At 37.6% G+C, this 14,788-nt stretch overlaps 1 protein-coding gene across 1 annotated transcript; it reads left to right on the top strand.

The window, feature by feature from the left end:
- Nucleotides 1-7,959: 7,959 nt before the first annotated feature.
- LOC136030812 (zinc finger MYM-type protein 1-like) lies at nt 7,960-8,877 on the top strand. Its single transcript, XM_065709858.1, has one exon. It carries the CDS (start codon nt 7,960-7,962, stop codon nt 8,875-8,877), a length of 918 nt encoding a protein of 305 aa, XP_065565930.1.
- The last annotated feature ends 5,911 nt before the right edge of the window (nt 8,878-14,788 follow it).

The raw sequence follows: 14,788 nt of genomic DNA, 5'->3' as shown, positions 1-14,788 counted from the left end.
ACTCAAATTAATCGCAAAACTTCAAAAATAACCTTGCATCAGCCATTAGTCGGTCATAATAAAAGAAAAGATACATATTAGAAAGGGTTTGAAAAGAGCAGTTTATCGTCAACAAGACGAAGAGAAAAAAAGAAGAAAAAGACAGTGATAGATCCCAAAATTGACATCCTTTGAGATCAGATATGGCATGATATTTGGAAATCAGATTAGTGATGGGAATAAACCATAGAAAAAAAAGATTATTATCAGTTAAAACAGCATTTATATATATATATATATATATATATATATATATATATATATATATATATATATATATATATATATATATATATATATATATATATATAACTTTTAAAACTATTATACTGAAAACTTCATTTTTTGCAATGCAAACTTTAATTAGTTAATTCTTGAATATTAATGATAAATTTACCAAATAAACAACAGTAAATCCTCTTTTTTCGCACTGCTTGCATATACAAAGGTTTTGGTGTTTACCAACCCCCCTCCCCCTTTCCCTGAAAATACTCCTAGTGGTTGACTGGTCTCCAATCACTTTTGACTTAGAAAAGAGACTAGAGCTCTCAATTTTTGATGTAATGAGCCTTCTCCGAAATTTCTGCGACCATGATTTGGAGGCTGGGACGAGGAAGGGGCAGTCTCCCTTCTATTCGGAATAAATTCTGCTCATTTGTGGGTTTAATGCTATTCTTTGCTTTCTTAATAACAACGTAGACCAGAAATATTTCAATAAATAAAAGGGATCAAAGATCAATTTAAAATTTTTGATGTGTGCTTTAAAGTCTCTTTTTTTACTTTCCCCTAAAAAATAAAAGTCCTGTTTATGGCCACGATTTTCTATCATTTTTTACCTCCGAACAGCCCCCTCTCTCTCTCTTAGAACTCATTCTGTATTTATCTGAAGGCTCAATGGGATCTGGGAATTTTTGGCGTTAAAATGCAAACTTTGAAGTATCTCCCTTCCTCTGTAACTACGAAACTATCAGAAAACCCCATGGTAGAAGTTTGAGTGCCCTTTTAATTTTTTTAATTTGTCCAATGTTTACAGATAACTGTCTGTTATTTGGAAACACACGGATATTTTTCACATGGGATTTTTCTGTGGGGGGGGATTATCTGGAGGAATTTTCCAAGAGTAGAAACTTTTTCGGAAGAATTACCCTGAATTCTTCTACGCAAATTCTGTTTATTTGTCTTTTTTCCTCTTTGCATGCACAATTTTACGTATGGAGAGAATGTTACGGCGGAATTGTCCAAGAGGAATTCTCAGCAGGAATCAAATTTTGTGGCAAAATTTTTCCTTGGAAAAATGTGGTTACTGTCCACTAAGATGCTACAGGTGACAACTCCCTTCTATTGCACAGAAATCTTTCCGGTGTTTATTTTAATTCATCACTGCTACTCTCCCCCCTCCCTCATAGAACCAACAATAAAGTCGTAGCCTGAATGTATAAGTGGGGACTACGAAAAAGTAGACAGCAAATCCCAAAAACTCATTTAGTTTTCATTTGAAGGGTCAGTGAAGCTAAGAAAATTAGGCAATTGAAACGCCCTCTTTTTGGTATCTTACTAAACGTTACCTTTGGTATATAACTATATCCCGGCATTATGAAGCAAATCAATTCAAAGGATTAAAATAAACGCTAGAAACATTTTTGTTCAATAGGAAGGGAGATGTCACCTTGTAGTACGCTTGTGGAAATTGCCTACATAAAACTAGAGGAAAATGTTGTTAGACATTCGATCCCCTTTGAAAAAAATACTTTCCAAAAATTTTCTCCCCCAGGGAAATTCTGCTAGACAATTTTCCCTTACCTGTAGAAAAAACCCGCCAAAAATGTCCGTATGTTCTTAAGAGCAAATACTATCTGTAAACATTGGACAAATTAAAAACTTAAAAAGGTAGTTAATTTTCAATGATGGGGTTATCTGATCGTTTTGTAGTTAGTTAGGGGGGATACCTCAAAGGGTGCATTTTAATATCAAAACAACCCAGCTCACATTGAAGCTTCAGATAAATACATAATTAGTTCCAAGGGAGAGACGAGGGGAGGGTGGAGGTAAAAATTATTATATAACCCCCAAGGGCCGTAACCAAGACTTTCGTTAAAGGCTATTGAGCTTTCGAAAATACCTTCAAAAAACGCGTCAAAATATAAAATTTATATTTAATCCCTTATGATTTCTGGGATATTTCTAGTCTGCACTGCTATTATCATGCTGCAGCGAAAGCTGCAACTTAGTAAAGAGCGAACCACAGCCCATAGTAACGAAAAGTTAAAAAATACGTTTTGAAGAAAAACTGCCATGAAAAAAAATTGTATCCAGACACTGACTCAGAAATGGTAACTATTATTTAGGTTCATCTTAAAAGTAAAAGTTTCTTGCAAAAAGAAATTTATGGTGATTTCGAAAAAAAGTATGAAACCACTCGAAAATGGCGTCAGACCAAAAAAAAGTGTACCATTGGAATCAAAATGGTCGAAAACCTTATACAGGGAAATTGTACAGGAATTACACTTATTTGCAACGGTAGCAATGATCTGTCTCCCGTTTTTTTCTCTTTTTTTTTTCAGCAGGCCTAGCGGACTACCAAAACAACATATAAAGATGCTTAATGGGTCATTCAAAAGCCATTTCTTATATCTACGTGATTTTTACCGATTCCGACACCTGCAAGTGCCATATGGCACTAAAATGGCACCTTTTGTGCTATTTCTAAAGGAGTGGAGCTAGCAAGCTACTAAAACATCGTACACAGATTTTTTATAGCTAATATAAAAGATATTGCTATATCTACGTTTTCCCTATAAAATCCATCATCTTCAAGTTCTAAATGACACTAAAAATGGCACTATTGGTGCCATGTCTCAAGTGGAAAAGCTGGGGCTAGTGGGCATCCAGAACTTCTTAGAGAGATGTTTAATGGCTCATGTGAAAGGTATTGCTCATATCTACGTGCTTTTATCAGTTCTACCATCCGTAAGTTCCTTATAGCACTAAAAACAACATTTTTGGTACCACTTCTTAAGTGGAAAAGCGTGGAAGTCAAACAGTTCGTGGTAACGAACTGTAGTAAGGAGCGATCCGGCTCAATAGTAACCAAAACTCTAAAAAATTGAATTTTGATATCAATAGCTACATCAAAAGAATCGCATTTTAATGCTGATTTTAAATATATAAGTTTCATCAAGTTTAGTCTTACCCATCCAGTTACCCATCCCAAAAGTTACGAGCCTGAGAAAATTTGCCTTATTTAGGAAAATAGGGGGAAACACCCCCTAAAAATCGTAGGATCTTAACGAAAATCACACCATCAGATTTACCGTCTCAGAGAACCCTACTGTATAAGTTTCAAGCTCCTATCTACAAAAATGTGGAATTTTGTATTTTTTTGCCAGAAGACAAATCACGGGTGCGTGTTTATTTGTTTTTTTTTTTTTTTTTTTTTTCCCAGGGGTCATCATATCGACCAAGTGGTCCTAGAATGTCGCAAGAGGGCTCATTCTAACGGAAATGAAAAGTTCTAGTGCCCTTTTTAAGTGACCAAAAAAATTGGAGGGCATCTAGGCCCCCTCCCACGCTCATTTTTTTCCTAAAGTCAACGTATCAAAATTTTGAGATACTCATTTTGTTCAGCATAGTCAAAAACCATAAAAACTATGTCTTTGGGATGACTTACTCCCCCACAGTCCCTGGGGGAGGGACTACAAGTTACAAAATTTGACCAGTGCTTACATATAGTAATGGTTATTGGGAAGTGTGTAGGCGTTTTCAGTAGGATTTTTTGGTTGGGGGGAGGGGTTGAGAATAGGGGGATAGGCTGGGGGAGATTTCCATCGAGGAATTTGTCATGGTAGAAGAAAATTCCCATGAAGGGAGCGCAGGATTTACTAGCATTATTAAAAAAAAAAAACAATGAAAAAAGAAATATGAAAAAGTTTTTTTCAGCTGGAAGTAAAGAGCAGCATTAAAACTTAAAACGAACGGAAATTATTACCCATATGAAGAGCTCACCTCCTCCTAATACCCCGATCTTTACGCTAAAGTATTTTTAGTAATTTCAACTATTTATTTTACGGCTTTGGTGATTCAGGGGTTATTCCTAATGAATTGGGACAAAATCTAAGCTTTAGTGTAAAGAGCGAGGTACTGACGAGGGGGTGAACCCCCTCATATATGTAATAAAAACATGAGAATACAAAACTTCTTTACGTAAGCTAATTTATAAGTTACGTATATCTTTTACTAAAAAAAAGATTCGTAAAAAATTAAAAGTTCTAGTTGCCTTTATCTTAATTAACCAAAAAATCGGAGGGCAACTAGGCTTCCTCCCCCGCTCTTTTTTCTCAAAATCATTCAATCAAAATTATGAGAAAGTCATTTAGCCAAAAAAAAATAATAAATATGCAAATTTCGTTTTAATTATTCCTCTGCGGAGAGCCAAAATCAAAACATGCATTGATTGAAAAACGTTCAGAAATTAAATAAAAAAAAAACAAGTTTTTTTTAACTGAAAGTAAGGAGCAAAATTAAAACTTAAAACGAACAGAAATTACTTCGTATATGAAAGGGGCTGCTTCCTCACCAACATCCCGCTCTTTACGCTAAAGTTTTTTACTGTTTTAAAAAGAAGAGTTGAAAGAAAGAGTCAAACTTTAGCGTCAAGAGCGGGATGTTGGTGAGGAAGCAGCCCCTTTCATATACGAAGTAATTTCTGTTCGTTTTAAGTTTTAATTTTGCTCCTTACTTTCAGTTAAAAAAAATTTGTTTTTTTTTATTTAATATAAAACGGAACCATTGCAATAGTTATGGTCCAAAACTCTTAACTGGAGATTTACAAGAACCCCTCCCATATACTCCCCCTCCCTGCCCCCTTAGTAAATGACATTAGTCCGTTGGGAGGACTCACTATGAACTCTTTAACACGGTCAGCTGACGTTAGAAATTCATGGAAGAACAAATAATTGAATCTTAATATTCCAAATGACTATTACTTGACGTAACCCCTCTCCTCCTCCTGTTCGCAAACGAAATTTTCACATGCTTTGTAGCAGGTGATCACTTCTGTTTTGCAGACGGGTCCCAAAGAATACGTATCTATCAAAGAAACTGTAGTTATGGTAGACGAAATGATATACGATGAGACAGACATTGATATGGTCATTATCTATTTATCCCCCATAATTTCGGGGTAATAAGCAACAAAATATGGGGATAATATCGGGATAGTCAATGACGAAAGGGAGGGATACAAGGGCAATAAAAACATCAATAGTCTTCCAAGTTTTCTTGCAGGGACGATCGACCTTGAGATACTTTATACTTGTAAATCAGCCAGCCTACGTCGACCTTGTCAATCTGGGTAGTTTCTAACTTCCATATTATGTTCGGATAACATAGGCGAGATTCCACTAGGACTTCGTCCTAGGAAGATAGTATTCTACCCTGCATCTTACTACAGTCAGGCAGCTCGATAAGATAGAGCATGTGAATTAGCTCTCCCAAATCCCACACAGCAAACTCAAATGTCCAAAACATTTCCAAAAAACCCCTTTTATGATGTGTCTCCCCTCCAATGATCCATCCTCATCATACCCCAATCAATGAATCCCAGAAACCGTAACCTAAATCGATGGACTCTTAAGAAAGTGAATAAAAAAATCTGCCAAAAAAGAAAAAAAAGAAAACACAATCTGAAGATGAAGATCTAGCAAGCAAGTTTAATTAAGTGATTATTTTCTCCTGAAAACGAGGTTTATCTTGGAATTTTATGACTAAATGATTTGTATACTGATCGTACGAGCATTTTCATGGGTAAGGGGGCCACTGGACCAAGGGCACCAATGTGATTCGTGGTGGGAACCAAATTAAAAGTTTATTTTAAAAAAGAATAAAAAATGAAAAAAGAGTAGAATAAGGGTGCCAGAAATATCTAGGGGGAAGGGTCACTCCCCGACCCAGGGATCTTTTCCTGGCATAAATTGCTTTTAATTTTCTTAATTCATCTAATTTCAACCAAATTAACCATATAGTTAAAATAAATAAATAGACAGATTTATTCCACGAAAGCAAGTTTAATTATGCGATTATTTTCTCCTGAAAACGAGGTTTATCTTGTAATTTCATGACTAAATGATTCGTAAACTGATCGTGCGAGCATTTTCATGGGTAAGGGGGCCACTGGACCAAGGGCGCCAATGTGACTCGTGGTGGGGTGACCCACGAATTTATCCCATAGGGGCAGTTCAAAAAAATTACTCCTTAACGTAAATTAATGTTGTAAGTTGCCTTGTCATATCTTCCTCATTGAAGCCCAGACACCATATCCTAAATCGACGGGCTCACAAGAAAGAGAATAAAACATATCTGCCAAAAAAAGAAACAAAGAAAACACATTCTGAAGATGATCAGGTTTATTTATAATTTTATGACAAAATGATTCGTAAACTGATCGTGAGAGCAGTTTCATGTCTGAATCTCTAACAGATCAAGAGTAAAATCTTGGGTAAGGGGGCTGCTGAACCAGGGGCACCAATGTGACTCGAGGTGGGCACCAAATTAAAAAATTTAGTTTAAAAGGATTAAAAAAAAGAAAAAAGAACGGAATATGTGTGCCAGAAGTGTCTTAGGAGGAGGGTTGCTCCCTTCGACCTCAATGTATCTGTTCCTGACCTAAATTGCTCTTAATTCTTTCATTCATCTAATTTCAACCAAATTAGCTACATAGTTAAAATAAATAGATAGATAGATTTATTCACATGAAAGCCCTATTGGGTCGTTCGCTATTTAAATAGTCACAAAACTAAAGTTAAGGACTTTCTGAGGGTGGAGGGGGTTAATTGTTAGTCAAAACTTACCTTTCGATTTCCGGGTATCTTCGGATATTTTACCAAAATTTCTGGAAATATCCTTCGAACCCCTTGCACATTCAGCCATCATTCTTCGTCTCGTATCCATTTTATGCTCGTGTCCAGAATTTTTATTTTTATCCATTTTGAACTTTTAACTACAAGGGTACTTTTCAATATGTCATTGTGAACAGAGGTGCCATTTAGGGGGCAGGGGTGGGCACATGCCCATCCCCGGATTTTCCAGGGGGGCCCAAGCTTCCACCGCAAAGGGCCCTTTGCCGGCCTTAATAATCCATTATGTCCAACTTAATCCATTCTGTCCAAGAAACTAGTACAATACCCTGCGCAAGTGACAGCAAACGGTCAGCCGAAATGGTCATTCAATGCTTCATATTATGAAAAGCACCCGTGGCTGGAGTACTCTGTCCAGGATGATTCTGTTTACTGCTTCCGCTGCAGACACTTTGGCGGCACGTCTACTCTTCCCGGGCAGAGGTACGGGTCTAGACCTTTCATAGACGTCGGCGTGAGAAGATGGAAAGTCATCTCTAATGTTTACGAACAGCATACTAGAAGTGACCGCCACAAAGACAGTGCAGTTTTATAGGCGAAGTTCAAAGCCATACAAGCCAAGGAGATGCAACCAATCGCGTCTGTTTTAATGACAGACAGAAACTAGGAAATCAAGAAGAACAGAGAGCACGTAAAAGCCTTATTAAAAGTAACAGCTCTATTGAGCCGACTCGGCATTGCCTTTAGGGGGCACGACGAAATAGAATCCTCGACAAACAAGGGAAATTTTGTCGAGACGTGCAATTTTCTTGCAGAGTACTCTCCTACGATCTTCAACAAGCTGCAGAGATGGTACAATCACTACAAATCCCATGAATACCAGAACGATCTTATTTCGGTGATCGGTTCCAGGCTTCAGCGTACGATAGTGCAAGAATTAAAATGTGCCAAATACTTTGTCGTTCTGGTCGACGAAACGAAGGGCAACTCGAAGTTACAGCAGCTCGTCATTTTTCTTAGTTACTTCGAAGAAGGAAAAGTAAAAGAAAGACCGATCGGATGCTATCACATGAAGAGCCTGGATGTTGAAAGTCTAGCAAATTTCATTCATGACACAGTGACAAGAATTGGACTCGATTGGAACTACTGTGTCGCACTGTTCTACAGCGGAGAAAGCGTAAGGAGTGGACGATTCTCCGGTGTTCAAGCTCGTTTGAGAGCAAAATCGCCAGAGGCAATCTACATTCATTGCCTTGCACATAAGCTAAATTCTGTCATTGCCAGCTGCGTTGAATCTGTCGGCACTGTTGGTTCTTTTTTCTCACTTGTCCAGACTCTATACACAATCATTTCCAACAGCAGCACTCGGCATCAGTTGTTTGTTGAGGCCCAGAAAGCTGCCGAACTGCCAGTTCTGGAGCTGGAAAGAAGTGCTTCCACACGATGGTCTTACTGGTATCGATCTATATCGAATGTTAGACTCCAATATGAATGTATTTTAGCTGTACTTTCTGCTGTAAGCGAGGGAGCCCATGGCGAAGCACGGGCAGAGGCAGCTGGGCTCCAGAAGAAGATGGAATCGTTCCTTGTTATCTTCCAATTGCACTACATAGAAGCAATTATGCGAGCGAAGAACTCGTTATCTCAGCAGCTCCAGGCTGTCGACTTGGTTATTTCCCGATCGTGCACCCTGATTCAGGCCACAAGAAGCGAACTCACCGACCTGCGTTCAGACGCTTCATCCGTATTGCTTTTCGAGAAGGCTAAAGAGTTTGCGACAGAACTCGAAATCGAAGTACCAGCTGTGAATGAACCCGCGACTAGACCCTCCTCTGTTGGTCAGAAAGGACGACCTCGAAGAACTCAAAATATCACCAAGCTTCTGAAACAATTTGTGACAACTTCGACGCTAGGAAAGAACTGCATCGAATCTGGCAATCGGACTACAAATTTGGTGGATGAAATGAAGCGAGAGTACATATATTAACAGACGTTACTGAAAAGATCTAATGCTCCGGTGATTGACAGTTTAGTATATATTCATTCCTGGAAATCACAGTAATTTTATTTTTATTAATGTTATGAAAGATAAAACGTATAAAATGTATTTTTTCTTCAATGAACTGTCAATGACGCTCTGATGTTTACTAGGCACAGTGGAAGTCCCTGTTTTCTGTAATTTCTGTTTGTTCTAAGTTAAACTGATTGTTTAAGAGTAATCGTTGTTTGCTTTGAGTTGTACATATTTATTGATTTGTGTTCATTTTACATCTGAATTAATATTTAACTTATATTCATTAGTATGAGATTTATTGTATTTTTTTTTCTTCAGAAACCATTAATTTATATTTAATTTTAATTCATATTACATAAAAAACAAGTTTCTCGGCTGAAAGCAAAGAGAAATATTAAAACTTAAAACCAACCTAAATTATTCTACATAGGAGGGAAGCTGCCCCTTCCCTAACTCTCGGTTTTTACGCTAAACCTTAAAGTTCTTTGAAAGTACTTCTTATCAAACAGTCCGTGGTAACGAACTATTTGGAGTGGCACGGATCAAACCGAAACTATGAAAAACGGATTTTGATATCAATAGAACATAAAAAGAATTGGCTTTTAAAGCTACGAGGCTGAAAAAATTGTGTGATTATCTAAAAATGGGGAGAAAACCGCCCTCCAAAATAAGTCAAGGAATCTTAATGAAAATCGCACCATAAAATTCAGCGAATCAGTAAACCATACTATAGAAGTTTATAGCTCCCAACATAAATCAAAATTCTAGTGCCCCCTTTTTAAGCAGCCAATTGATTTTAGGGCAACTAGCCCCCTCCCACACTTCGTTTTTCTAAAATGTTGTCTGATCATATTTTCGAGAGAGCGATTTTGTTCAGTTTAGTTGAAAGCCTTTATTTTTTGGAAAATCCTAGATTTTTTTAAGGTAAAGTTTATGAGAGATTTGAAGTTAAATGTATGTTTGATACGCTATTTTAGCAAAAACTTGTGTTATTTTCAATAGTGTCGTTGCCTAAGTTGAAAAAAAATATTTATAAGGATTATTGTCAATATTTTCAAAGCTAAAAACCGAAAAAATATAATTCAATAAAAAAAAGCTTTTCTGATAAAAATAAATAGTGAAGTTGAAACTTAAAGTAAACAAAATTACTGGTTCACGATCTGTGAAGGATGTGAAGCAACATATTTTTGAAAAAACGGTTTAAATGAACTGGCTCGTGATGTTCTTCTATAATTCTAGAATTCTAAGATAAACAATAAAATGAATATTCGATTGGAATAAGGTTTACTTTAGTCAGTCCAACTAAAATGCTATATGTCTGTTGCAACAAGCATTATGGGTTTTCTCATGGGCTAACTTGTCGGATTTACAACCCTGAAGACAAATTAAAGCTAATCTTTTCAAACAGTTCGTGGTAACGAGCTCTAAAAAATGGAACATTTATACCAATAGGCACGTCTATAGAATTTGATTTTTATGCTGATTTCAAATATGTAAGTTCCATCAAGTTTAGTTTTAACCATAAAAAGTTTCGAGCCTTGGAAAATTTACTTTAGTTTTGAAAAAAGAGAAAAACACCCCCTAAAAGTCATATAATCTTAATGAAAATCATACCATCAGATCCAGCATATCAGAGAACCCTGCTGTCGAAGGTTTCAAGCTCCTGTCTGGAAAAATGTGGAATTTTTTGGCAGAAGAAAATCACGGATGTGTGTTTGTTTGTTTCTTTAAGGGGTGATCGTATCAACCCAGTGGCCCTAGAATATCGCAAGAGAGCTCATTTTTAAGTGGAAAAAAAATAGAGGGCAACCGGTCAAAATTTTGATCATTTTGTTCAGCATAGTCGAAAAATTTACTAACCATGTCTTTGCAGATGACTTAATCCCCCACATTCCCCGGCGGAATGGCTGCAAGTTATGAAGTTTGTCCCATTGTTTACATATAGTATTGGCTATTGTGAAGTATACAGACGTTTAAGGGGGGGATTTTCGCTGGTGAGAAAATCCTCTTTATCATTTTAGATCATTACTTAAAAAAGATCAGAAATTAAATTTAAAAACATTTTTTTTAACTAAAAGTAAGGAGCAACATTAAAGCTTAAAGCCAAGAGAAATTATTACGTATATGAGGGGGTTCGCCCCTCGTCAATACCTCTCTCTTTGCGCTAAAGTTTTTTTTAGGACTTTCAAAAGAGCTATTTATTCTAATTAAACGGCCTTTGTGATTCAGTGGTCATTCTTAAAGAATTGGAAAAAAATTCGAACTTTAGCGTAAAGAGCGAGGTATTGACGAGGGGGCGAACCTCCTCATATACGTAATAATTTCTGTTCATTTTAAGTTTTAGTGTTACTCCTTACTTTCAGTTAAAATTCGTTTTTTTTATTTAATGTAAACTAAAAGACTTAAAGTAATGTATAATGTTAAATGTTTGCAAAGGAATCCTTTATCTGATGGTCTATTGAAAAGCACTGTCGGGCCCTTTAAAAATATGCGTCCTCATATCAGCCAAAAGGTTGCGAAGGAAATTTCATTTGTTAAAATTCTTAGGGAAGTTTTTTATTGTATAGTTTAATTATTTACAAATTTTATTATCACGAAAAGAAAAATAACTGCCCACTTCCCGCGAATGTCAAAATTCTACCTGGGAGCAACTTTCTACCGGGACGAGGGGATTTATGGGACAATTTACCATGAAGGGGTTAATTTCTCACATGATTTGGAAAATGGTCAGAAATTAAAGTTTTTTCAAATGAAAACCTGCGAAGGATAATTTTTCAGGCGGAATCGTCCGCAAGAACTTTTTCTGGGAAAATTTCCATTGAGGGTGGAGTTGTCTGGAGGGAATTTCCGGAGAGGGGGATATTTGACGCGGGAAGAACATCCCATGGAGGAGTTTTTCATGCAGGAGGGAATTTTCCATGGAGGGAAGCTGGATTTTTCAGCATAATTTAAAAAACGACCAGATATTACACAAACAGCAAGCTTTTTAAACTGAAAGTATAAAGCTACATTAAAACCTAAAACGAACAGAAGTTATTCCGTATATATAGGGGGGTTATTCCTCCTCAAACTCTTGTTCTTTACGCTAAAGTTTGACTTTTTGTTCAATCTCTAATTAGAAAAGTAAGAGTAACTCCTGAAACACAAGAGCCATTTAAATAGAAGTCTTTTTAAAATTACTTAAAAACTTCACCATGAAGAATGAAGGATCGAGAGGGGACAACTGCGAATGTTTGCTTGGTAATGGGACTTATGTTGACGCTTCCGGGCCAAGTTGCGAGGGATGCCTGACCAATATTTTTCTATACTCAAGGGGGTAGAAATCATTCAAACCTATAAAATCCCAAGATTCTGCAGATTTTCAACCTATTTTTTAATATTTTCTATTAAATATTGTCTTATCTTTGAATATTTCTAGTACCTGTCCACCCGAAGCAGTATAGTGCAACCATTACTAAAAAGTGTTATCAAATTTCATCCAATATATAAATGGTAGGCCAAAATCTGGCTTCTCATGGACAAAAACAAAAAGATTTCAAATACCCCTTTCTTAACTGATAAAAAGGTTCTGTAAATTAAAAAAGGACAGAAAGCAATTTTCAAAATTTTATTACAAAAAAGTTTCGAAAAAGTAAAAAGATGATTACACCAAATATGAGCAGAAATAAAGTTAGATAATATTTAAAACGTAAACGTATAAGCGAGTGGGTGAGATGCCTTGCCGACCGTGGTGAGCGGCAAGGATTTCGGATCAGAGTTCCCAGTGGGCCACTTTTGGTAAGCAGAACTGGTATTGTGGGATGAATCAAATGTCCGGTTAAAGTGCCACAGCCAATGCATATTCCCGACCCCACGGAAAGGAGTTGGTTACTCTAGACAGCAGGACGGTGGCAATGGAGGTCAGAAACCGCTTAGGAATGTGCAAAAACTCAACTGCCGAAGCAACTAGCCCTTAAAATGGGAGGCGCTTTAGCATTGTGCTGATACCGGACCGACGGTCGCAGAGCTCGTCGATCCTTGGTGATCATCGCTGACACGCCGGTGAGTAGGGGGGTCGCGTTGGTTGTGTTGAAGGATTTGGGCGTGAGCCTGCCTGGAGCGGCCAGTGTCGCAGATCTTGGCGGTAGTAGAAAATACTCGAGAGAGATCCTTGAGACCTGACGTGGGGAAGGGTTCCACGTGAACAGTTTTTGGACATGGTTCAGTTGGTGCTAAGCAAAACCTAAAATGGTAGCACAAGAAGAGCGTTGAAAGGAAGAGACACGATGTGTTGATTGCAAAGCGTGCGGCTCGTGGCAAGTTCGAAAGGGAATCCCGTTTTATTCGGCAACCTGGTTGGGGCAACGTTCGGATCCTCGTATCCGTCTCGGGGATGAGAATTGGCCATGGAAAGCTGGCGGGAGTGCCGGGATTCTGTGTAAAGGAGATACAAACCCTGGAATTCCTCCGCGGAGAGATAGGGTTAATCTTCCGAAGAGCGTTACACTTGAGCGACGGCCGTGCATTCTTGCCGGTCCTTGAAAACCATGATGAGGGCAAGGGTCTACTCCTCCCACCACACCGTGCCGATAACCGTATCAGGTCCCCAAGGTGGACAGCCTCTAGGCAATAGATGAATGTAGGTAAGGGAAATCGGCAAATTGGATCCTTAACTTCGGGATAAGGATGAGGTTGAGGGTGTCAGGCTTGGAGTAACATGCGACTGGCTACGGAGTTGGGCTTGGGTGCTCTCAAGGATGCTCGATCCCTTCTCAAGCTGGTCGTGGATGGTCCAAGCAGTGCTCTTAGTGCCTTGCTTCCGCTTGGTACGGAGCCTCGGCGCCCAGTTACGCTTAAAATATTACTTAACTCTTAAATATTGCACATCTTTGGTTTAATGTAGCTCTTTACGTTTCTTTGGAAAAGTTCATTAATTTCATTATGTAACGTCTCGTTAAACAATTGCCAAATTTCATTACTTGCGGCCCTAGCTCCAGGACCTGTGGGGGTCATATTACGTCTGGAAGCATGTTTGTAGAATCTTTTAAGTATTTTCCAGAAAATAACTATCTTAAAATTCGATTTACTGTCTTTGGAGGCTATAGGGGGATTGGCAGCGAAAAGAGGTAAGGGTGGGGGCAGATCCCCTTCGATCGTTTTTGACTCTTAAAAAGAGAACTCTAACTTTTTTATTTTTAACCGAATGAGCCCCCTCAAAATTGTTTACGACCACCCTCTTCGTATCAAGTGACACTCGGAAGAAAAATAATACGTTGAAGACTAATGGCTCTTTACTATAGGCGACGTTAGAGCGTTCGGTCTGATGGTGTTTCCTACAGAATATAGTGCTACCGAACAAAATGTTTGTTTAATGTAGATGTGACTTTTGTTGCAACAATAGGTAGATATGTCATTTTGGGCTTTAACTCGCCTCAGTAGAGTAAGGGGAGAGCCATTACGCTATGAAACAGTGTTGAATGGAAAATTCAATTTTTCAAATGTTTCGTTTTTAGAGTGTTTCCCTCTAAATATTAATCTTCATGTGTGATTACCTTGTGCCTATTAAAAAGTAAAATTATTGGCTTCAAAAAGATTTGCAGATTATCAATCAAATTAACAAAATAAATAAATAAAAATTTTATGGTAAATTTTCACATCCTACAACACTGGCCCCCTCTTAAGCTCTGGCCCAAAGGATTCCCTTTTATTCCAGCTAGGCATGATTTTGCGTCTTATGCAAATTAGATTGAAATAACTTTAAGCTATAATTGCTGAAAGCTCAACTTTCGTGTTTTGATTTTGTACAACTAAGGTAAAAAACAAGTGCTCTTTTTTATTCACAATTATAATTTTTGGTACACATACATCTGTACAACTGCAGAAAATATAAACACAGAGCAAATCT

This window comes from Artemia franciscana, chromosome 9 (genome assembly GCF_032884065.1).
Source record: "Artemia franciscana chromosome 9, ASM3288406v1, whole genome shotgun sequence".
NCBI lineage: Eukaryota > Metazoa > Arthropoda > Branchiopoda > Anostraca > Artemiidae > Artemia > Artemia franciscana.
This window is presented reverse-complemented; position numbering and strand designations above follow the sequence as displayed.